The 25,254-nt window shown below is 45.8% G+C and overlaps 1 protein-coding gene across 1 annotated transcript in view; it reads left to right on the forward strand.

Moving 5' to 3' along the window:
- The first annotated feature begins 3,275 nt into the window (after window positions 1–3,275).
- Window positions 3,276–25,254, forward strand: part of TENT4B (terminal nucleotidyltransferase 4B) — a 43,478-nt gene continuing 21,499 nt past the window's right edge. The window contains exons 1-2 of the mRNA XM_056862515.1: window positions 3,276–3,446; window positions 3,585–3,989. Of these exons, the coding sequence (XP_056718493.1) occupies window positions 3,301–3,446; window positions 3,585–3,989 (551 nt within the window). The 5' untranslated portion in view covers window positions 3,276–3,300. The remainder of the gene's footprint in view (window positions 3,447–3,584; window positions 3,990–25,254) is intronic.

The raw sequence follows: 25,254 nt of genomic DNA on the forward strand, positions 1-25,254 counted from the left end.
TGCTGCTTCTAATTGTTTTCACTGTTATGGTAAGAGGTGCGGCACGGCTTTAAAGAAAACTCGAGCGACGACATGGTAAAAATGTTTTGTCGCAATCTGTTCAAAGCTATTTTGATCCTATGTGCAGAGATGGAAAATCTGTGTGAGGCTTTGGATGAAAAAAAGGAAACATTTGCTTTGTTTATCTGATTGGATTCGAGCAACTTTAATGAAACGTTCTTCCTCCTTCCAGTTAACTTGGTTCTCATATTTATTTCTCGAGAGCCTTTTACATTGTGTTGGCAAAGAGGGTTCCCCCCCCCCCCCACAGCAGTCTAAACCACGGGTCCCCAACCTTTTTGAGCCTGCAGGCACATTTGGAATTCCGACAGGGATGACATGGCAGGCACCGCTGCAAAGTGGCTGCCACAGGTTAGCCCATGTAGAAAATGGAACACTGAACTAGATGGGTGCTGAGGTTATAGTTTGCCTGCGGTGCCAAAAATCTTTGGGCCAACCGTGGCTGGGTCACCTTCCCAAGTAAATTTGGACTTGTGGACCACCATCCTGAAAAGTGGTAAGCTGCATACTGTAGTCAAAAGCTCTGCTCACGACCTGAGTTCGATCCAGACGGAAGTCAGTTTCAGGTAGCCGGCTTAAAGTTGACTTAGCCTTCCATCCTTCCGAGGTTGGTAAAATGAGTACCCGGCTTGCTGGGGGTAAAGCGTAGATGACTGGGGAAGGCACTGGCAAACCACCCCATAAACATAGTCTGCCTAGTAAATGTGGGGATGTGATGTCACCCCATGGGTCAGTAATGACCCAGTGCTCGCACAGGGGACTACCTTTACCTTTATACCGAAAAGGCTGGGAACCACTGCCATATAGCACCCTTCTCAAACCCATGAAACTGACTACAGTTCACCAGCCATATATTGTGTCTACCAGGGGCCAAATAAGCTTTGGTTTCGATGTTTGGCTGGAGCTGTTACACAGTTGTCCCCCCACCCAATTTAGCACAAGGTCCATTGGCCTCAGCAGCTTGAAGGCCCTTATGCTGAAGACTAGATTTATAAAACTTGTACTCTGCCCACTAATGGCTTGGAGAAACAAAGGAATATTACTCAGAGGACTTTATCCTCAACCAATACAAATAATCAAATGGAACACCAATTGGCCATGAGGTTACCTTTTATTGATACCTAAGGTTGCCAGCCTCCAGGTGGTGGCTGGAGATCTCCCGCCATTATGGCTGATCTCCAGCCAATAGAGAGCTGTTCCCCTGGAGAAAATGGCCGCTTTGGCAATTGGACTCTATGGCATTGAAGTCCCCTCCCCAAGCCTCCAGGTATTTCCCAACCCGGCGCTGGCATCCCTATTAATAACTGATAGGGTTACCAACCACCAGGTAGCAGCTGAAGACCTCCAGCTGATAGAGATCAGTTCCCCAGAAAATGGCCACTTTGACTATTGTTAGGGTTGCCAGCCTCCAGGTACTAGCTGGAGATCTCCCGCTATTACAACTGCTCTCCAGCCAATAGAGATCAGATCACCTGGAGAAAATGGCTGCTTCGGCCATTGGCCTCTGTGGCATTGAAGTCCCTCCCCAAACTTCCAGGTATTTCTCAACCCGGAGATGGCAACCCTATTGATAGCTGATACGGTTGCCAACCTCCAGGTTCTAGCTGGAGATCTCCCGCTATTACAACTGATCTCCAGCCAATACAGATCATTTCACCTGCAGAAAATGGCCACTTTGACCATTGGTAGGGTTGCCAACCTCCAGGTACTAGCTGGAGATCTCTTGCTATTACAACTGATCTCCAGCCTATAGAGTTCAGTTCCCCTGGAGAAAATGGCCACTTTGGCAACTGGACTCTATGGCATTGAAGTCCCTCCCCTCGCCAAACACCGCCCTCCTCAGGCTCCGCCCCAAAACCTCCAGGTATCAACCCATAATTACCTTTTTCTTGAGTGACAGGGATCCCAAGGCTACATTGTCAGTTGTTGTTGATTTGTTTCAGTCCTTGTATCCCTCAAACATTAGATTTACGCTGCTCAAGATCAATGAGCTTATAAGGGATAAAGGAAAGGTATTTCCCAACCCCACAATTGATACCTGAGCATCAAATAATAATAAAAAAAAACAACCCTAATGTAACCCAGCACAACCCACGGGTTATACTTAACATCTTTATGTGTGTGTATCCATAAAAGAACTATAGATTAATATTGGTTAATGCAGACAGAATATCGACGATAAATATAGATGATAAAACTCTGTGGATACAATGTTAACAAGAAGGGTTAGAATGACGGATACTAGATTGCGGTAGAATAATGAATTATGAATATAACGAAATGAGGGAAATGGTGTGGGCCCGTCCCGAATGTCAGCCATGGACTATATATCACTACTGTTCCTATACCCTTTTTCCTTTCCTACTTTGTATATTAAAAACCTAATAAAATATTTATACTAAAAAAAATCCATGGGTTATACTTAACATCTTTGTGTGTGTGTTTAACGTGAGGCCTCCACAGTTTGCCTCAGCATAGGAAGCCTAGTACAAATTTAAATATAAATATAGATCTCTCTCTCTCTCTCTTTCTATATATATATATATATATATATATATATATATATATATATATATATATATATATATATATATATATATATATATATATATATTAAATGAAATCGAGCTGAGGCCGGGCCTGGCGTCGCCTGCCTGCCCGTCGGCGGTGCTTGCGGGCCGTGGCGGCGGCACGCGGGGCCTTCCCCGCTCCGCCAGGCCGCCGCTGCTGCCGCCGCCGCTGCTGCCACCACCCCTGCTGCCACCACCCCGGCCTCCCTCCCACGCCTTTATTACGCGCGGCCCGTGCGGCGGCCGCCTCTTCGGCAGGGCCCCGCCTCGCTGGCAGGCAGGCAGGCAGGCGAGGGCGGGGGCTGCCGTGTGGTAGTGGCGGAGGAGGAGGCGGCGCAGCAGCGAGCGGGGAGGGGGAAGCAGCAGCAGCCGCCGCCGTCGTCGTAGGGCCGACGGACCGCCGCCAAATCGAGGGGTGGGGAAGGACCGGAGGAGGAGAAGAAGGGAGGCCGGCGAGGAGAAGGAGCCGCCGCCGCCGCCCGGGCAGCTCAGGAGTCGCCCTTCTCCGCCTCGCCTTCATCCCGCCCTGCTCCTCCCCGCCTTCTCCTTCTGCTCTCCCCGGCCGGCCATTAGCGCTGGGCTCCGGCGGGTGCCTGGGCCGGCCTCTGGGCCGCCTGGGCCGGGCCGGGCGGCGTCGTCGGCGTCGTGTGTCGGGCCGGGCCGGCCTTTGATGGATCCCCGGATCGCCTGGTTCCAGCCAGAGCAGCTCGGCCCCTCCAACCGCCTGTGGATGCAGATCTGGGAGACCACGCAAGGGGTCCGCAACCTCTACTTCCAGCAGCAGCAGCACCAGCAGCAAAGCGCCGCCGCCCCGCCGCCAGCAGCGCCGCCGCCGCCTCCTCCTCCTCCTCCTCCGCCCGCCAACCTGGGCTCGGCCTCCCCGCCCGGCGTGTCCCGTGGTGGTGGCAGCATGTCCCGCGGTGGTGGCAGCAGCATGCCCCGTGGTGGTGGCAGCAGCACCGACCTGCCGCCCGACTTCTTGCCGCTCGAGGGCAGCCACCACCACCACCCGCACCGCCACCACCACCACCACCGCAGGCAGGCCTCGCCGCACCCGCCGCCCGCCGGAGCCTCGGCCTCTTCCGCCCCCGCCGCCGCCGCTCCTCCTCCTTCCCCGGCCGCCGCTCCTCCGGCTCCGTCTCCCGCCGCCGCCGCCAGCAGCAGCAGCAACAAGCGGAAGCGCGACAACAAGGCCAGCACCTTCGGGCTCAATTACAGCCTCTTCCTGGGGCCCGCCGGGGAGGGCCGCGGGCCGGCGCCGGGGGACGGGCCCCTGGGCAGGCCGCAAGCCGGGCCCGAGCAGCCCGCCTACACCGGTACGCCGTGGAAGAAGAGAAATTACAGCCAAGGAGTGGTGGGGTGAGGAGATCTGGGGGGGCCGCGGGGCGGGGGGGGGAGAGGAGACACAGTCTCTGTATCTTATTTTATTATCTCCTTTTTTTGAGGGGGGGGGAGAGGTGAATGACGGTCAAGGAGTGGTGGGGTGAGGGGGGGCTGCGTTAATATTGTGTAATTTTATTTGTAAGTCTTTTTTGGGGGGGGGGGGAGAGATGAATTACGACCTTGGAGTGGTGGGGTGAGGAGATTGGGGGGGGGTTCCTGCATTTTTATTATTTTGTTCATCCTTTTCAGGGGGAGATAAATGACAGCCAAGGAGTGGTGGGATGAGGAGATGGGGGGGGTTCCTGCATTTTTATTATTTTATTCATCCTTTTCGGGGGGAGATAAATGACAGCCAAGGAGTGGTGGGGTGAGGAGATGGGGGGGGGGTTTCCTGCATTTTTATTATTTTATTTGTATGTCCTCTTTTGGGGGGGAGATAAATGTCAGTCAAGGAGTGGTGGGGTGAGGAGGGGCTGCATTAAAGTTTTATTATTTTATGTGTACATCCTTTTTGGGGGGAGATGAATTACAGCCAAGGAGTAGTGGGGTGAGGAGATGGGTTTTTTCCCCCTGCATTTGTATTATTTTATTTGTATGTCCTTTTGGGGGGGAGATAAATAATAGCCAAAGAGTGGTGGAGTGAGGGGGGGCTGCATTAAAGTTTTATTATTTTATTTGTACATCCTTTTTGGGGGGAGATGAATTACAGCCAAGGAGTGGTGGGGTGAGGAGATGGGGGGGTCCTGCATTTATTTTTATTGTAATTTGTGTGTCCCTTTCTGGAGATAAATTGCAGCCAAGGAGTGCTGGGGTGAGCGGGGGGGGGGGGCTCCATTAATTTTTTATTATTTTATTTGTACGACCTTTTTTGGGGGGGGAGATGAATTATAGCCAAGGAGTGGTGGGGTGAGGAGATTGGGGAGTACATTTATTTTATTTTTATTTGTACGTCCTTTATTTGGGAGATAAATTACAGCCAAGGAGTGGTGAGGTGGGGAGGGGCTGCATTGTTAAATTATTTTATTTGCATTTTTTTTAAAAAAAAGAAATGACAGCCAAGGAGTAGTGGGGTGAGGAGCTGTGGGGCTGCATTTATTTTTATTTATTTGTGTGTCCTTTTGGGGGGCGAGAAATTACAGCCAAGGTGAGGGGGCGGCTGCATTTTAAAAACTATTTTTATTTGCACATCCTTTTTTATAAAGAGAAATGACAGTCAAGGAGTGGTGGGATGGGGGGGCTGCATTTTAAAATTATTTTATTTGCACATCCTTTTTTTAACAAGAGAGAAATGACAGCCAAGGAGTAGTGGGGTGAGGAGGGCTGGGTTTTTTAATTTGTTGTTATTTTATTTGCACATCCTTTCTTGAAGAAAAATCACAGCTAGGGAGTGGTGGGGTGAGGAGATTGGGGGGGCTGTTTTTGTAAATTTTATTTCCACATCCTTTTTCACATCCAGATTGGAGGCCTAACCCAAACGCATATATGTGGAGGAGGAAGGGGGTGAGGGGAAGGAAGGGAAGGTATTGAAATACAGGCTGTGGTGGTAGGTGGGGAGCAAAGAGAAAAGGGCGGAATCCCAGAGGAATGACCCCCCCCCATTGCAATGGCCGCAGTGGAAGGGGGTGCTTCGGAGAATTTTTCAGAATAGGGATTGCAAGCAGTTTCTTTCATTTGTATTTTTTTCAATGGTGCCCATAAAAAGTCATTTTTTAATTTTTTAAAAAAGGACTTGTTTGCATGGGGCTCTTTATTGTGACCTAGAGGTCCCATGGCCAGTTTGAGCACTACTTCTTTAGGGGGTGGCTGAATAATGTTGGAAGGCAGCCAAAGTTCAGTTTCTCTTCTTGGCTACCAAAATTACATGGGTAGTGATTTTTCCCCTTTTTTTAAAAAGTCTTGTTTGCATGGGTGTTGTCCCTTTTGGCCTACAGGCCCCATTGCCTAGTTCCAGATATATGGGGCTTTTGGAGCAGCTTCATGGCCGGGCAGTTGCCTGTTGCATGTGTTTGTAGTTGTGTTCTCTCTCTTTCTCTTTTTTATACTTACTTTTTAGATTTCAGGGCACTGCTCCCTTGGTTTTCCAAATACATTTCCAGGGCTGAACTCTGACTCTGTTTGAGTCCTCCTGCTAAGGGTGTTGCTGAGAAACATTCAAAGAGAGTAGTAAGTTGGCCAAAGCTCAGATTTGCTTCTAGGTTTCCAAAATTGCACAGGGGCTGTTAGTGAGTACCTAGACCCTGGCTTGTTTTAGTTGTAAATGTATTGCAGGGTAGACCCATTGAGGCATATGGCATTATAGGGGGGCGGGGGTTAAGTAGATTGCAGCTAAAGACAACAGTGTGTAGTGGGCAGGACTCTCGTGTTGCAAAGAGCTTGTGGGACTGAACATGTTCTTGGGGTTGGCCAGGTTTGTCAGCTGTTGAGGTTTGATTCTGGCTGAGTTAGGGATGTAAAGTTAGCTGTTGGGGGGTGAATATGTTGGCTGAAGGGGGAGGGCAGCATACTCACTGGGAAGAACCTCACATACTTTGGGTTGTTTTGTGATGGTTGAAACATGAAGGTGGCCCGGAGACTTGTGTTTTCATGCTGTGGCATTTCCCCTTATACTTGGCACTAGGGCTGAAGCCCCTTTAAAAAGCTCTGTAGTGATATGTAAGCCGGAAGTGCATAGCATGGAAAAGAAGAGCATGTTCTGTCAGAAAGACAGACTATCTGACATGTTGGGGGCATGCTGCACCCTTTTCTTTTGTTGCCAAACTGTGCATGGAAAGGATTTGTATCCCTATCAAAATCGGGGGGGGGCGGGGGGGGAAAGCATCCTTTGCTGCTGTCTCTGGAAATTGTAGGCCTGCAGGTCTTTATACTGTCATTGCTCATTTCCATATAGAAAAGGGTGGGGAGCTGACCAGGTGCATATCTTCTTCTCTTTTTGTGGAAAAATATGATTAAGCACGCACCTTGCCTGCTTTGTGTCCTCTCAAATACCACAGTGATAGATTTGCGTGCATCGCACAAAGGGAGAGGTTGACAGCCTAGGCTTCTGGCCCTGCAACAGCAGCCACCACCCTGAGCTGTCTGTCGCAGCACGTGTTCCAGCACATGGCAGCCGTATGGGCCCAGAGGCACATTACCCACAGTATGCTTGAGAAACAGCACAGGGAATATTCCATCTGGTGGAGCAAGCAAATCTTACCCAGGAATTGCGTCCTCCTTTGGCCCTTGCAAAGATTAGTTTGTGTGTGTGTGTGCGCGCGCACATGCACTTCTGCGTTCTCTAAAAAGAATCTTTGTCACTCATAATGTTATGCAAGGTCCCAGGTGCCTTTCTGCATACGAATGCGTGTGTGCAGAGCAGAGAGGGCGTGGAAGAGAGTCTGCTGCGCGGTTGATGCACAACTCCTCAGAGGCATGTTACGCTTAATTTAATGAATGTTTGTAAGATGTTTGAAGACGTCTTAAAACATTCCAGCCCACGCCTTGCTTTCCTTGCCCCATCTTCTCGCTCCTCCATCAAACCCTTTTCTGCTCTGTCTGCTTTTATCCTTTCTGTGCTACTTAAAATTCTAAGTACACAGAGAAGTGGTCATGTTAGGTGGGCTCTCTGATAAATAAATTCTTTAACTATAGCAACCTTCTAGAATGCTGATGTTCGTTTTCACACTCAGGGGTGTTGTTTTAACTGTATAGAACTATTTTGTGATCCCCCCCCACTACAGGCTTGACATGTAATAGAGCATTAATGGGCTGTAGTTATATTTTATTTACAGCATTTGCAGGCTGTCTCAAAAAAGACTCAAGACTGATCACAAAGATGTTTAAAAGCAGTAGAGGAAATAAAAGTATATCTTAATATAAATAAAATTTGAAATATTATAGTCATATGGGAGGAGAAATTCTATTTTCTGCCTATCTGATACTTATTTTGTCCTTGAACAAAGGCTTGGCATTAGTGTCATTTTTCTGACTATTGCATGGAACATGTAGAGATCATATGGTCAGCCCTATAAGGTGTGAGACCAGCAGAATTAAAGGACCACCTAATTCTATACGAACCTACCAGACCACTGCAATCATCTTCTGAGGCTGTGCTTTGGGTGCCTCCGCCTTCTGAGCTTAGTGAGGTGGCAACCCAAGGGAAGGTCCTTCTTGGTCGTGGCACCAAGGTTGTGGAACTCCCTCCCCATGGATACTTGTCTCTATCCCTTCTATCACTGTCTTCCACCATCAGGTAAAGCTTTTTTTTTTAATTGGGTATTCTCTCAACAATCCCCCCCTTCCCGCTCTATGTTTTTAGTTGATGTTTCTCTGTTTTTATATATTTGCATTTTAGTTTGGGGCTGAAATTCTCTATTACAAGTCAAGCCTGTAGTGAGGAAAATCTTGTAAATAATTACATAAAATAAAATGTGGCCCTACTAGTGTAAGTAGCTTCGTAGGACATGTCCTCGAGTTCAACGGAGAAGAAAGGGTATAATTAGTTAGCACTTACTAGGATTGTAACTGTCATTCATAGGATGTTCATGCTCACATCCCGCATAAGTTTGGACTACCTCCTGCAGCAAAGTACAGAAATTTGCTTTTCCATTCTGTAGAGCTTGTGTGCCATCTTATTTTGTGTATTGTTGACACGTGAAGTACTGCAGCAGTTTGAACTGTCTAATGGACAAAATTGAAGATTTTTTTTTATTTTCTGGAGAACCTTGTTCCAATTAAATAAACTGCTCTAGCTTAGGTCTGTAATGTGCAATTGGGAGTGACCAGGGGATGGATTCTTCAAGTGAGAGAATAGAATTTGTCCAGAACCATCCTGTGCTCTGAAGGGGAGGGGCTCTGCGGCTAAACACATTCTTTGAACAGAGGAAGGCCCCATGTTCAGTCCCTCACATCTCTAGTCAAAAGAGTCTTGTAGCTTGGTTGGGAAGGACCTTGGAAGGGCTTGTTGCCCATCACAGGTGGGCCTATGATATGACTTCGAGTAAAGCAGTGTTAAACATAGGACAGCTGAATATATATGAGACGTTGTCTTACCTTTTAAAAAATACAGTGACAGAAAGTGCCGTCAAGTCACAGCTGCCATATCACAGTCTTGGTAGGGTTTTCAAGGCAAGAGGAGAAAGAGAGGTGGTTTGCCATTGCCTGACTCTGCATAATGACCCAGGACTGCCTTGGTGGTCCCCCCACCCAAGCACTAACCAGAGCCGGCCCTGCTTTAGCATCCAAGATCTGACGAGATAGGGATAGCCGGGGCCATCTAGTTCAGATATATATAGCTGTAATTTAGTTGTAATTTGTGTGTGTACGAAGTACAGTCAAGTCACACCTGACTTATGGCAACCCTGTGTAATTTACCTGTAATTTAATAGTAGCGTGTCTTTTGTCCTGGTTAGAGAACTTTATTGGAATGTAGCTGTGGTTGAGAGGTACTGCACATGCTCTACGTGCAGAAGGTCCCAGGTTCAGTCCCAGAAGATGCCATTTAAAGTATCTCAGCATTGGGAATGCCTTTCTTCTACCTGAGATTCTGGAGAGCTGCTGCCAGTCAGAACTGAGAATATCCTAGACGGATGGACTGGCATTCTGAAATGTTATCAGGTGTACTGTCCCTTGTTTCTTGGTCACATTCATTGATTTTTGTGTCTGTCTGATTTGAAAACGAGCTTGGGAAATGGTGAAACTCTCGGCGTGTGGATTGTCAGTTAAACTAATCTTAAACGTTCAACCGCTCAACATTTTCAGTCAAAATCGGACTCCAAAGACTCAAAACCTATCAGTTGTTTAAAATCGCTAATTGCTGTTGAAAGTAGGTATCAGAATCTCTCCTTCTGGCATCACTTGTGTTGACTTAAAACATGGCCCCACACATGGGTATCTTGGTTCAGCAGTCACGTATCAATCCCTTCCTTAAAACTGTTCAATAGGGCTAGCACAACTATATGGGTTGGAGCTGGAAACTGACAGTATTGTGAGTTACTCCTGGTTTGGTATGTGCCACCTATTCTCCAGTCTTTGCAAGCTTAACGTTTGGACTTTGCTTTCATCATTTGGCACTTATTTACCAGAAAGCTGCTTCCCCAAAATGAATATTTGTGAGCAAAGCTTCCAATGTTGCTGTTTTAGCAAAGTGCTGATCGGGCGACAATATAATGGCGTGAAAATGGTTAAATGGGGCCTTCAGGGTAACACGGCATCAGAACAGAAAAATAATCTGTTTGTTCACCAGTAGATGAAGTGAATACAAGCATCCCAGTACAGTAGATTGGTTTTACACACAAAAAATGAAAAGGAAGCTCTCAACTAAAACACGGGCAGCCCATTCCTGAGGGGAGGGGCTGCGCTGGTGGCAGTGCAGCGGCACCACCCCCAAAGAAGGATTCAGCCCCCACCCCACCCACTGAGGCCAGAAAGCTGCCCTTACTTGCAAGCCCTGTAGAACTTCTCCATAGTGTTCCATGGGCTACTCCGCTTCAAAAGGTGGCGTAAATACAAGAGAGGGCAAAGGGGGCGTTCCCAGCCTGAAGGGGTGTTAGGAGCTGCCTAAAGGCGGCTCTGCCCCCGGAACACCCCCTGGAACAATGACGCATAAATGTGCACTGTCAGGACATCAGCAGAAGGCCGAACCAGTGTCCCAGGGCCATGCTGCCATGGTTGCACTGGGAGGCGGGCGTCTACGCCCCAACGCCAGTGTCCATGCTGGTCGTGGTGGCGCAGGTGGCCTGGGCACCAGCGCAAGTGGCACACACGCTGGCATGGACCCTTCTGCGCCTCCTAAGACCTTTCATTCTCTTAGGTCAGGAATGGGCTGTAACTGTATCATCTGGTATGGATGCTGGGTTTCTGTGAACAGGGAATGTGGAGGGATTTGGTTTACGTCTGACCCCTTTCATGGACCTGTTTGTATTTAATAGAGTTGCTGTCTCCTTTGTTCACCATCTGGTATAATTTGTGTGTGTGTGTTGAGATTTTTTTTCAATTGGTGTGTAAAAGATAGCAATAAGCCATAGTGACAGGAGAGATGACTGATTTAGTTTCATCTGTCTGAGAAGTTTTCTGCCTAGTCTACTTGACGTATTTTGGAAGCTGTATAATAACAATCACAGTTTGCTGTGTTTCCTTATCAAATTACTCTTTTAAAAAAACACTACTGAAGCTTCTTCTCTAGACACGTGCAATGAATACTTAATGATTTCTACAGTAAATTTGCAGTCCTGTCTGAGATATATGATACGCTAAATTCCTAAACTGGAGCTCATTTAGTAAGCATTTACTCTTGGACATTTAAGAATAATAGAATCATAGATTTGGAAGGGACCACCAGGGTCATCTAGTCCAACCCCCTGCACAATGCAAGAAATTCCAAACTACCCCCCACACCCCCAGTGACCCCTACTCCATGCCCAGAAGATGGCCAAGGTGCCCTTCCTCTCATGATCTGCCTAAGGTTATAGAATCAGCATTGCTGACAGATGGCCATCTAGCCTCCTCTTAAAAACCTCTGAGGAAGTAGAGCTTACCGCCTCCCGAGGAAGACTGTTCCACTGAGGAACCACTCTAACTGTTAGAAAATTCTTCCTAATGTCTAGACGGAAACTCTTTTAATTTAATTTCAACCCGTTTGCTTAAAGTATTTTTCTTCCACTGTCCTCTGTTTTGTAAACTAAATTGCTTGCATGCTCTAGATGTGTAGTTAGTGATTTGCTATTACCCTGACTGATACAAGCTCCCCTAAACCAGTGGGTGTCAAAGTTGTGGGTCAGATTTGAGACCCGAAGGTGGGTTCACAGCTTTCTTGCAGGTGGGTTGTGGGGGAACCGAAGGCAAATTAGGTGAATATGCAGGTTTGGTTTTCTCCTGCAAAAGATGCAAAGTAGCCAAGAAATACAGACTGTCTCTCAGTAATTGCTATATATTTATAAATAAGTGTGAATAATAAAATATAAGCAAGTTCAGTATTAACGTATGTGAGATTCTTGTGTTTTATGTTGGGAAGGAGGGACTGGTGCACAGTTACTTAGCAGGTGGGTGCGAAAAGTTTGAGTATATGTTTGATCTGTTACCTGTGTCCTGGCTGTGAAACATACATAATTCTGGCAGTGCTGTTCTCTTGGCTTTTAGCCTTCATCTGAGCATTATTTGTCTTGAGGAAAATGCCCTGATGCTCTAATGCAGCATTAGGTGTCATAGGTCAGAGGTGCTACCTAGCTGTCAAGGTTGATTGCTATTTTTTTTTTTTATGCAGAGGACGCTCATCTAGCTGTATACATTGGCTAAAGGGATATCAGACCATTGGTCCACCAAACCAAGTGGTTTGTTTTCTGACTTTTCCGTCAAAAATTGGTTCCCAGTATGCCTCACAATAACCAAGACAGCACAAATGACAAAATAAAATTAAAATATTCCTTGGGGGAAGGATTCTTGGCCTCCCATTGATCCATCAGTGTCAATTGGGAGCTATTTGGGAGTGGGGGCTCTCTGTTAGAGCTGAATCCCTTCATGTGGGGGAATGCCTGGATCCTTCTTGCCCCTCCCTCTGTTGGGCCTCATTGATGGCAGTTGGAAGCTGGAACGAGGGGGGGGGGCTCCTGGCTTGTGTCTGGCAGAATGGAAGGGCGCACTGCTGCTTTTTGCCCTCCCCTGTATACGTTCACTGATGGGCTGCAGGTCTCCAGATTTTCTAGGTTTCGTTGTGTTATTTCAGATTATTGTAACTGGAGGTGCCAGGGCTTGAATTTGTAACCGTCTTGGATAGGAGACCACCAGTGGCAACCCACCTCTGCTTCTCACTTGCCTTGTAAGCCCCTTGCTGGGGTCGCCTGTGACTTGACGACGCTTTACACGTGTGCACACACACACACACACACAGCGCAGCAGCCCTAGTAAGCCAGCCTAGACTAATTTCATCAGAGCTTGGAAGCTAAGCAGGGTCAGCCATGGTTTGTACTTGGATAGGAGACCACCAAGGAAGATGGGGGTTGCTGTGCAGAGGAAGACTGACAAACCACCTCTGCTCATCTCTTGCCTTGAAATCCCTATGAGGGGGAACTTCATGGGGTCGCAGTGAGTCAGAAGACTTTTCCTTACACACAGTGCATGAACACATGAAGCTGCCTTTTACTGAATCATATGACCATATTTTCTAATTATTGCTGCCACAAAAAATACTAGGCTGCGCACTGATATTTCTAGGCCCCACGATGACCTGGTGCCTGGGGTTTGCCAAGCTCTGTGTGCAGCCGAAAACTCCCAGTGTTGCAAAGCCACAGCTGAACTGGTGCCTTGTGTGGTCTCTCTTGTGAGAAGGCTCTAGCCACTCTTGTCGCTTATGCCCCATAGTGATGAAGTTGTGCTTCTTGAGGCACCATGTGTCTGACATGAGATAGCTACTGTAGCACTTGAATTTTGAGAGCGCTGTGTGAAATGGGAAGGGGCTGTGGCTCAGTGGTAGAGCATCTGCTTGGCATGCAGAAGGTCCCAGGTTCAGTCCCCGGCATCTCCAGTTAAAGGGACTAGGCAAGTAGGTGATGTGAAAGACCTCTGCCTGAGACTCTGGAGATCCACTGCCGGTCTGAGTAGACAATACTGACTTTGATGGACCAAGGGTCTGATTCAGTATAAGACACCTTTGTGTGTTCAAATAAAATGGTTTTGTGGCATTACAGCACTGTGGCAGAGGAAGCTAGTAGTTCAGGACTATGCCAGTCCTTGTTTAACTGTTTTGCTTTGCTGATAAAGGAATATTTATCATAACCTTGACACTGCTGTGTGTATACATGGGTAAGGAGAGTTAATGTTTGAATCCTGTCCTTTATAGCAACACAGGAGCCTTTGTTTTAAAATTTGCAACTTCAAACGCTTCAGAAGGCTGGATTTTTCCAGTGAATTCACGTCTTTTGAATGATGACTGTTAATACGGGTTGAGTATCCCTTGTCCAGACATCTGATATCCGGACTGATCCAAAAACTGGACTTTTTGAGCCAGCATGTAGGCATTACTCACAGGGCCTCAGCAGTGCCATTGATGGTTCAATGTACACAAAATTATTTAAAAAAAAATTTGAAATTGCATTCAGGCTATGTGTATTAAGTGTATATAAAACATCAATTAATTTCAGGTTTAGACTTGGGTCCCATCCCCAAGGTATCTCGTTATGTACATGCAAAAATTCCAAAATATGGAAAGATCGAGAATATGGACCACTTCTGGTCCCAAGCAGTCTGGATAAGGGATACTCAACCTGTAGTTTCTGTTGAGAATTTTAAATGAACGGATACTGAGTAGGTTCTTTTTAGACTTAAATGTACAGTTCTGCAGGAGCACAGTAGTTTGTTGCGGCATATTTGAAAGGTTTCCAAAAGTACTGTAGCTCTCCCTTTGTTTACTGATCACAGGGTTTCTCGTTGTAGATGGGGTGGTGACAAGAAACAGATTACCAGTGCAGAAGCACCAATAGAGGTTTGTATGCAGCTGGTCAGAGTGCTTTCACTTAGCCATGTGAATTGGCCTGGGGGGAAGCAATGGAGTTATTGGATAGGGATCTTGTAAAAATTGATCTTTTAAAGGTCTGATTAAAGTGATGATAAGCTATGGAAGCTAAAGTGCTCACAGACTAGAGCGCCTCAAGATACGTTTAGTGAAAGAGAGATACCGCAAGCATGGTGGTGCTTTCTCTACCTATTCTGGATCTGTTTTCTTTCTCTCCTTTCTTCTTTTTTTTGGCCTGCCTTCTCCATTCGCATCTCTTGTCTTCTGGATGTAGCAGAATGCAGGTATCAGGTGTGCAGTGGGATTATGGTGTATCTCTTTGGCTGCTGCAGTATGAGGGGTTGTAGCCTTTTAAAAGTTGTAAATCTACTAGTACTGGTGTTCTTGTATGAAACAGTTCTCTGCAAATTAGCGGCTGTATGTCCCTTCTTCCATGTCTTCAGAGGGGGAGATGAGCATGGATGGGCAGGAGCCCCCTATTTTGACAACACAGAGCTGGTAATTGGCATGGCATATCTAATTTTCAAAGTGATTTACAGTTCCTGTTTGCGCAGCTCACTTGTAGGACAACATTGTTCCCATTTAACAGATAGCCAATTGAGCCTGATAGTGGTTGAAGGTAAACTGCATCCTTGACAGCAGCAGGAGTAGGACTAAAGTCACAGGTTTTCCTGGATCCAGGTTATTTTTTTTTCCATACTGGCTAGCACTGTCTACACAATCTTTGCAGTTTTGTCTCATGTTAAACTTGAAATGTGTCTTATTGCCTAGATTCTATTTCTGCGTATCTTTGTAGATGGTAAATGTTTTGGGGCTTACATGTCTGTAATTTGTGCATGGAGTTACAGCCTGAATAGCACATTTATAGTCTTTTGGTATTTATTCTTGTAGATTTTAATGTGTTCTTATATTACCAAAAGGATTTTTAAAAAGTAGCAAGTGTGAGCGAGGTAAATAGGTCCTCAGTAAGATCGGCTGTAATTTGTGCTAAAAGAGAACTATTGTTAAGCAACAGGTACAATGTTATGGAAACTTTGCTTTCCTATATTTAACAGTGCTTGTTGGACAAGGATAGGTGATGCATGGCTTATAACAGCAATTATCTCATGAAGATATGCACTGCTGTCAAATATCAGTTTACACACACAAGTTAAGTTTCTTCCAGAAAAATAGTCTTGGCTAGTTGGCAGGGAGATCTGTGCACATTGCCTCTTCTTCACCTCCAAGGTTTGGCAGGACTCGTAATTTAATTTCTGATGGGATTTCCTCAAACTGAACACCCTTTTCCACATGAAACTGGACGTAGTGAGATTGCAGATTCAGCTGCCTCTTACCAGCCTGAAGGATCTTCTTGTGCCATGTAGCCTTCTAATTCTTAATTTCTCAGAGAGGGATAAAGACATTTCTAAATGACCTTGTCGGTACTTTGAAATGGAAATGGCGAGCAATACAAATCTTTGGTGTGGTATTACAAGGCTTACTGGCCAATTTTAATATCAAAGGAGTGTGCCAAATCATTTGAGAAATTGCTCACCCTCAAGCTAAGACTGCAAAAGCGTTGCTTTGAACAATCTCTCTCTCTAACACCAGTCTAACTTGCTCATAATAATGCATTACACATGTGTCATTTAGAAATGCTCTTAAAATAGACTTAAGGCTTGAGCTCACAACAAATTCCATGGGTTGGAAGGGTGATATTTTTTCTTCACAGGTTTTGTAAACATAAACTCACACTTTAGAAGTGCGTATCAAGATTATTGTCTCTCCTCAAACATGACGTAGTACAATTTCTTTTGATAGACCTCTGGCGGGAAATTAGAAGCAATAGTGTGGTCCCTTTCTGGAAGTTAAAATTGCTCTGTGGGGCTACAAGTGGTATTGCACTGATATCGAGAACATTTGAACTTTCAGGCTCCTTGCTCACATGAAGCTGCCTTATACTGAATCAGACCCTTGGTTAATCAAAGTCAGTATTGTCTACTCACTGGCAGCAGCTCTCCAGGGTCTCAGGCAGAGGTCTTTCACATCACCTACTTGCCTAGTCCCTTTAACTGGCAATGCCGGGATTGAACATGGGACCTTCTGCTTGCCAAGCAGATGCTCTACCACTGAGCCACAGCCCCTCCCCAAAAAGCTTGCAGGTCACACATGAACGCATGAAGCTGCCTTCTACTGAATCAGACCCTTGGTCCATCAAAGTCAGTACTGTCTACTCAGACCGGCAGTGGCTCTCCAAGGTCTCAGGTGGAGGTCTTTCATATCACCCACTTGCCTGGTCCCTTTAACTGGAGATGCCGGAGATTGAACCTGGGACCTTCTGCATTCCAAGCAGATGCTCTACCACTGAGCCACGGCCCCTCCCCTGCTCTGGTTGATCTATCTGGATGGCCTGCAAGAAAGTGGGTCTCTGCCAGTACTAATTCAGACTCACTCCTTAGCTCCTGTACAAGCATGCGAGGGGAAGGATGTCCTCTTGAGACTGCAAGGAGCCAGTTGGTGGAGGGTTTGAAGGTGAGCCTGTCTGTGTGTTTGCGTGAGTTGGTGGAGGCAGTCCTGGAGGCTCAACCATGGTAGCAGGTTAGTGCAAGGACGTCAAACTCATTTGTTACAAGGGCTGGATATAACATAAATGTCACTTGGTCTGGCCGAGCCATACCTTGCCAGCCCAGATCAGGGCTGGGGGTGGCTGCCTCAACTGGCTCGTGGGCTGGATAAGAGCTCTCAAGGGGCCGGATCCTGCCCCCAGGTTGTATGTTTGATACTCTGGGTTAGCGTGTTGGACTAGGATCCAGGAAAACCAGGTCAGAATCCCAGTCTGCCATGGAAGCTTGCTGGGTGACCTTGGGCCAGTCACACCCTCTCAGCCTAACCTGTTTCGTGGGGTTGTCTGTCTGTCTGTGTGTTTGCATGAGTTGTGGCAGCAGTCTTGGAGAGACAGCATTGCATAATGGCTAGCGTGCAGGACTAGGGTCTTGGAGAGCCAGGTTTGAGTCCCCATGCTGCCACAGAAGCTTGCTGGGTGACCTTGTGCCAGTCCCGGCCTGACCTACTTCACAGGGTTGTTACGAGGATAAAACAGAGAAGAGGGCCATGTTGTTAAGCCTCTTTGGATCCCCACTGGTGAGGAAAGTTGGGTAGAAATGAATGAAATAAATAGCAGGGATCCTGGCAGCAGCCGCAGCTTGCTTCAGTTGTGTCCCCTTCAGCAACCGTGGTTGCAGCACTCAATTTACCACTTGCCCCAACAAGCCTGCTTGCAAGAGAAGGGAGGACCCTCCTGGAAAGAGCTGGGCTGCAAAAGCAATGCAAGCCCTTTCCTGCTCTGTGGGTATGTGAAAGCTGGGGTTGCCAACCTCCTGGTGGGGCCTGGAAACCTCCTGGAATTACTGTTGATCTCCAGAGGACAGAGTCAAGTTCCCCTGGAGAAAATGGCTGCTTTGGAAGGTGGACTTCATGACATTCTTCCCTGCTAAGGTCCCTCCCCTCTCTAAACTCCATCACCCCCAAGCTCCGCCCCCAAATCTCTAGGAATTTCCCAACCTAGAGTTGGCTGCCCTAAGGGGCAGTAAGTACTTGGGTTCCCAGTGGTGGTGGTCGAGTCTGGGGCTGTGTTCTCTGAAGGACCAGCCCCTCCAATTTGGTCCTGACAGCCCCCTCAAATATATTAAGGACTGCCGCCTGGAGGTAATTAAATTCCTAGGCACCGGCATCAGATTCTTAGGTGCCTTTGATTCTTCTAGTCCTGCTGGTGTAACTCCAGTGATCGCTGTCAGTGCATGAAATTCTATTCCTCCACCGCTGATGTGACACCGAACCTTGTTTAATCAAATAAATGTTTGACAAGTTAGTTTTGGCTTTTGTAATTATTACAGTTCCACGTGCATAAATCACATTTGCCATGGTACAGAATATATGAGGAGATGGTGCTGTTTGTCCTCAATTCCCCCTCCCCAAGTAAATATCCATGAAGGCCAGCCATAGAGTATGGAAAAATACACAAAAGAGAATATCGGGAGGTGGGGGTGGCGAGTTGATTGTTATTGAGCTGGAGAGACTACTGGCACGATCTAATTAGATACGTGCAAAATCATCCCAAATGCTTGCAGTACGAATATTGTTAGCGGTTTTGTTTACTTTAAAGGTAGAACACCAAAGCGGAGATGGAAAGTAGTGTATTGGAATTGTCCACATGTGGTTTACTGTATTCTCTATGGCTGAAGGTATGTGTGGGTGACATTTAAAAGCCTGACTATGGGAGACAGTTTGACCCAGATCCAGCTAAATTTGTGACAAAGTCCCCTTGAAACCAATGGAAGAAATTACTCAAAACTGTCTAGGACTGGGGATTTACATGTAACCTTTCCATTTCCACTCCACCTTTACTTTGAGAATTGCACTTGAAAGATTAATGACAAAATTCACACCAAACCACTCTGCTTCAACTCTCTCTTCCCCATAAGAAGAATTCCCAGTATGGTTTCTCTTCACACATCTATGAAGTAGCATGGTGTAGTGGTCAAGAGTGGTGGTTTGGAGCGGTGGAGTCTGATCTGGAGAACCGGGTTTGATTCCCCACTCGTCCATATGAGCGGCAGAGGCTAATCTGGTGAACTGGATTTGTTTCCCCGCTCCTACACATGAAGCCAGCTGAGTGACCTTGGGCTAGTCACAGTTCTCTGAGAGCTCTCTCAGCCCCACCTGCCTCACATGGGAAGGTGATTGTAAGTTGGTTTGATTCTTCCTTAAGTGGTAGAGAAAACTGGCAGATAAAAACCAACTCTTTATGATCTGAAGAAGTGAGCAGAAACCCACAAAAGCCCATATTGAAATGAATGTTAGCCTTTAAGGTGTGCTAAGCTTTGGTTTTATTTTGCTGGGCCTGGGAAGGCCTGAGTTTAAATCCCAACTCTGTGATGAAGCTGTCAGTGCAGCCTTTTGTGGAGTTTGGTTTCAGTGGGCTTACTCTGGAGGATCTCCACATAGGATTGCATCACAAGTGACCTTGAGCCAGTTGTCATTTTAATTTACCTCCTGAGGTCTTTAGGACGAAATACTGGTGTCCGTGGAAGAAAGGTGTGTGGGTGGGGGGAGATCTTAATTAATATTGCTTTCAGTGGGGTTTAATTCAAACTAACTTTGCGGCCTATATATTCAGGCTGGACTTAAAAAGTACTCCTTGGAGAGATGACAGGCACGATATAGAAATAGAGCTCCCGGAAATTCTCAAGCTGCAGCTGCAGTGTAAGCTTGCCTTCCTTTTGGCTTCGCAGCCTGGAAAAAAAAAAAGACCAGCAGGTCAGATGCTGGCTCAACCTCTTGGCCCTCAGGAAGTCCTCCAGTGTCTGCCATATGAATGCAAGCTGGTCGTTTTATTGGAGTAATACCGGGCTTGCCTCTTTGGGTTGCCGTGATTGTAAAGAAAGCATTTGGCTCTTTTTAAGGGACTATATAATGATAGATAATAGCTGATTAAAGGCTTTGTAAGTAAACTCCCCTAGCCGCAGTGGAATTCATTTCCATTCAGGGTTATTTGTTCAACCAAATATCCGGCTTTAAAATGCCTTGCAGAGTTCCTTTCTCTACAGCCTGCCTTTTTTTTTTTTTTGCATTTGAATTCAAATGTGATGGTTAACGGGGTATGGTGAGAGTCTAGAGAGAGTCACTTAGCTCTTTAGCACTAGATTTTAAAAATTAATAGCAAAGTAATACTAAAAGTATTTAGAACGCAGATGTTACCGTGATTTTTTTTTAATGACAGGAAGTTATTAGAGATCGGTGGGGGGAAATCACACCTTCATTGCTGAAGAGGGTCAGTCTTGGCCGTTGCATGTCACCTGAATGTGGTTCAGTTAGATTCAAGTCCAGCAGCACCTTAGAGACCAGCGAGGTTCTCAGGGTATAAGCTTTCGAGAGTCAAAGGAGAATGGGGATCTGAATGTTTTTAACTCTGCAAACAAATAGTTATTGCCTGCCACCCAATCCATCCCTAGCAGCCAGAATCATATAGGGTTGCCTAAGCCCTGGCCTGGATGGCCCAGGCTAGCCTGATCTCATCAGCATCGTTTATTTATTTATTACAGCCAAAGGCCAGCATAAAATATAAAATATACATCCTATAATAAAATTATACAGCTCCCGCTTACAACATCTTGTCCATACTAATTAATTGAAGGTTTGCCCATAAGGACTTTGTTCTTCATAAATGCCTTCCGTTTCCAGCAAACATAAGAGCAAAACTTTGCTACGGAATATGAAATATAAGGCACCCTGTCTTCCAGTAAATATTCTACCAAGGATGCCTCAGAGGTGTAAAAGTGTGCAAATCAAGATAGGAGGGGAGGGTGAACTGGCTGCGACATCTGTCACCCCATTGATTGCCAGGGTTGATTCGGCCTGATCTCATCAAATCTCGAAAGCTAAGCAGGGTCAGCCCTGGTCACTATTTGGATGGAACATGACCAAGGAAGTTCAGGGTTGTCACACAGAGGCAGGCAATGGCAAAACCACCTCTGAATGTCTCTTGCCTTGAGAATCCTGTGGGGTCTCCATAAGTTAGCTGTGACTTGACTTAAAAAAAAAAAAGCTTTACCTTGGTTCCATGCCTTCAGGGAGCGGGGTCTCCAAGCTTGCTGAGTAGGTGGGGCTTGGCATGGAAAATGTAGGGGTGATCTAGAGCGGGGATCCTCAGCTAAGCAAACATTCTGGGGTGGAAAAGACAAATAAGCCGACCTGAAATGGCATTTAAGTAGTGTGTGTATTGGGGGTGTGTGTGGAATATTTCATGCGTTGGTCGCATTTTATTCATTTACTGCTTCCACGTGATGCCTTCCTGCCAGAACATTCAAGGAGATTTGTAATTTAAAATAATTCAATTCTGGTGGACTGATACCTAGGGCTGCCAGCTCTGGGTTGGCAAATACCTGGAGATTTTGGGGATGGAGCCTGGAAGGGCAGGGACCTTGGCTTGGTATACAGGTAGAGTATCCCTTATCCGGTCATCCCATATCCGAACTGATCCGAAAACCGGACCCTTGAAGCCAGCATGCAGGCAGATCCGTTCTGCCTGCTTTCAATGTTTCCTCCTAAAAAAATTAAATAGTGTACCCGGCATTGTAGGTGGGCACTGAAAGCCTGCCGTTGTTAGATTCTTGTTGCTCTTGTTTAACATCTGATACAGGTATTCTGGTGAGATAGTTACACCTTTGCTTTCTGATAGTCCAATGTACACGAAATTATTTTAAAAAATCATATGTAGTCTATGTTTATAAAGTGTATACATACATAAATTAAAGGAATTTGGCTCCCATCCCCAAGATATCTCATTATGTATATGCAAAAATTTCAAAATGTTCCAATATACGCAAAGATCTGGACCACTTCTGGTCCCAAGCAGTCCAGATCAGGGATACGCAACCTGTAATACCATAAAGTCCACCCTCCAAAGCAGCCACTTTCTCCAGGAGAACTGATCTCGGTCACCTGGAGATTAGCTGTAATAGTGGGAGATCTCCAGGTGCCACCTAAAGAATGGCAACCCTACTGATACCAAGAGGAAAAAGAGGTAGGAATGGAGTGGAAAGTTCAGTTCTGTTGCCACTTTTGCCTCAAGGCTGTTGAACTGAAATGGTCACTGCATCTGGCAGTTTAGGGAGCCTATTTGCAGTGGGTCCTAACCAAGCAGAAGGAAGGGGGTCTCGTCCTTTTGCTGTTTCCTCTGACTTGTGTGGTCCGTTCCGTCCGTGTCAGTCATCCACCAGTCCGTTCTGCTGGGTTGGCTAGCATAAATGAGCCACCTTGAGTTCCTCTCATATTGAAATAATATTGAACCTCTCATATTTTCTAACAGTTAGAGCGGTTTCTCAGTGGAACAGGCTTCCTCGGGAGGTGGTAAGTTCTCCTTCCCTGGACGTTTTTAAGCAGAGGCTAGATGGCCATCTGTCAGCAGTGCTGATTCTATGACCTTAGGCAGATCATGAGAGGGAGGGCATCTTGGCCATCTTCTGGGCATGGAGTAGGGCTCACTGGGTGTGTGTGGGGGAGGTAGTTGTGAATTTCCTGCAATTGTCCAGGGGGTTGGACTAGATGACCCTGGTGGTCCCAACTCTATGATTCTATGAACATGCTTAAAAGGTTGTGCTTGTGGGCCACGTCCCATATTTCAAGTGTTTGAATATTGGTGAATGGTCTGTTCGGCCTAGATACTAAAAACAACATATTTTACCCCCAAACAGAAATTCTGTTGAAAAAGCACTGTTCAGCCTAGATACTAAATATGACATACTGTATTCTACCAAAAAAATTACATTATGTTGAAAAAGTAAACAGTCATTAAAAAGCCAAAATATCCTGCCAAAGTATGCTAGTCTGGAGCTTGGAATTAATATTTCATTGCACATTTATGATTTATACGAATTCCTGGCTACGGTGGTTTTTTCCTGTGTAATAAGTAGCATTTCCATGTACATGAGTTTTTGGCTGTCCAGATGTTTTGAATGTCCCTCTAGGCCAGTTCAGACAGATTAGTTTTTGAATCTGTCTTTGATAAACATAGAGAGGGTAAGAGAGGAAAAAGAACTGCTTTCCTGGTATTTAGACTGAAAATATACACACACCACTGAAATACCTGTGTTTGAAAGATTATATGCTGTTCAAAACGACAATCGGCTCCCCATATTTCATTCTCCTCTTTTTAAGACATGCTGGTTGCTCATAAGAAACCAGGGCAAACATTATTAAGTTCAATTTTGGTTGCACAAATGTGTTTGAAAACAATCGCCCCCAAAAATCTTGGTTGGTTTGAGGGCCTGTTTGTCCCACTTTCTGACCTGCCTTTCCAGAAACCAGTGTAGCTTTCTTCTCCTCTGCCAAGTTACCTCCAGGAAGCTGACAGATGGTGATCTCGAGGAAGGTTTAGAAGGGCCTCCTCATCTTGGAGTGTATAGCCTGGTCCTGTTTGTGTGTACACGTTATGGGGCGAGAGAGACGGTGTTCATTTCTAGTGGCCTGCTCTGCGAATGTGCATGGACACTATGACTTCCTTAGCATGAGTCTGTAGCATTACCCCAGGGCACATAATTGAAGACTCGGCGCATTTTAAAGCATTGTTAAAACTAAGACTTGTTTCTTCTCTGAGATGATTGTGAAAAAAATGTAGAACTTTTCCAGCACAAATTTTGCATATTGTGAGCTTGTTGGGAGGTGAACTACAGCTTAGCTTTAATAACTTTCTGGGGCCAGTCTTCCCATTTTGAGAAGCTGGCTTTCAGCTTTGCTTGCCCCGAGAGTAAGCTCATTACTCAAGGTCTGCTGTGGAATTAAACGATTTAAAGACTGGAATCCACTTTTCTAAATTAGGAGCAAAATCAGAAGAGCCGGCTTGCATTTTCTGGATTGAATACGTTTAATGTTTAGCAAGTTGAACTTTAATCCCCTTGAAAAAAGTGAAACTGCAAACACTGATCCACAGTGGATAACGCTCTAACACTTTTTGCCTTCTGCTGTTATGAATGGCCACATCTGAAATCATGGTGAGCCTAAAGTAGTCCCAAATGGCTTAAAATTCCTTGAAGAACTCTGCCTCCAGATATTCTTGTGCTGATAGTTATGAAGAGAATTCCGAAAATTCAGATTTGTGGGTATCAGCATCATATTTTTAGAGACTTTCCCCCTTCCAGCCCTGTACGGAACGCCTGACTTGAATTTCGTAGCACTTGGATAGATTTTTGCAGGGAGGTCTTCTTTGACAGATAAATAGTTTAATCTCTGACTTGGGAGGAAAAATGTTTATATGGCTGACTAAGGCTAGTGTTGCGTGTTGATGGGAAGAGGAAAACAAGTTTCCCCATTTGTCTCTGGGGAGATGAGTGACTGAAAGAACATGATAAATATATCATTCCCTGCATTTCCCATGACATGTGGCTTGGCCATTTAGTATTAACTTTTGATGGCAGCTCTGTGTGTGGTCTTGAAGTAGTGGGTCTGAAAGACCGAGAGAAGTGGTGAGAAATTTGCAGCATTTTGGCATCCCTCGTGAACTTGTTGTAGTCCTGAGAATTTCTGCAGATGTCATACCTAGGCAAAAAATGCTTTTTTGGGGGGTGGGGTCAGGAAATGTCCTGGACTCTAAGATTAATACATTGGTCAACTGAGAAATCACACGTGGTTGCTGTTGTGTGTGCGTTAAGTGCCGTCAAGTTGCTTCCGACTCATGGCGACCCTATGAATAAGTGTCTTCCAAAACATCCTCTCTTTAACAGCATTGCTCAGATGTATGGACTCTATAAAGATTGCAGATTGAGGGCTGTGGCTTCCTTTATAGAGTCCATACATCTCTTGTTGGGTCTTCCTCTTTTCCTGCTGCCTTCAACTTTTCCTAGCATTATTGTCTTTTCCAGTGACTTTTGTCTTCTCATGACCAAAGTACAATAGCCTCAGTTTGGTCATTTTAGCTTCTAGGGTCAGTTCAGGCTTGATTTGGTCGCTGTTACAAATTGAGTATCCTTTATCCAGACTGCTTGGGACAAGAAGTGGTCCGTATTTCGGATCTTTCCATATTGTGGAATATTTTTGGAATTTTTGCATATACATAATGAGATATCTTGGGGATGGGACCCCAAATTCATTTATGTTTTATATATGTTTTATGTATGCATTATATGCATGGCCTGAATGTAATTTTAAACAATAGTTTTAATAATTTTGTGTACATTGATTCATTAATGGCACTGCACAGGGCCTGTGAGTCATGCCTGCATGCTGGTT

This window comes from Euleptes europaea, chromosome 17 (genome assembly GCF_029931775.1).
Source record: "Euleptes europaea isolate rEulEur1 chromosome 17, rEulEur1.hap1, whole genome shotgun sequence".
Taxonomy (NCBI): domain Eukaryota; kingdom Metazoa; phylum Chordata; class Lepidosauria; order Squamata; family Sphaerodactylidae; genus Euleptes; species Euleptes europaea.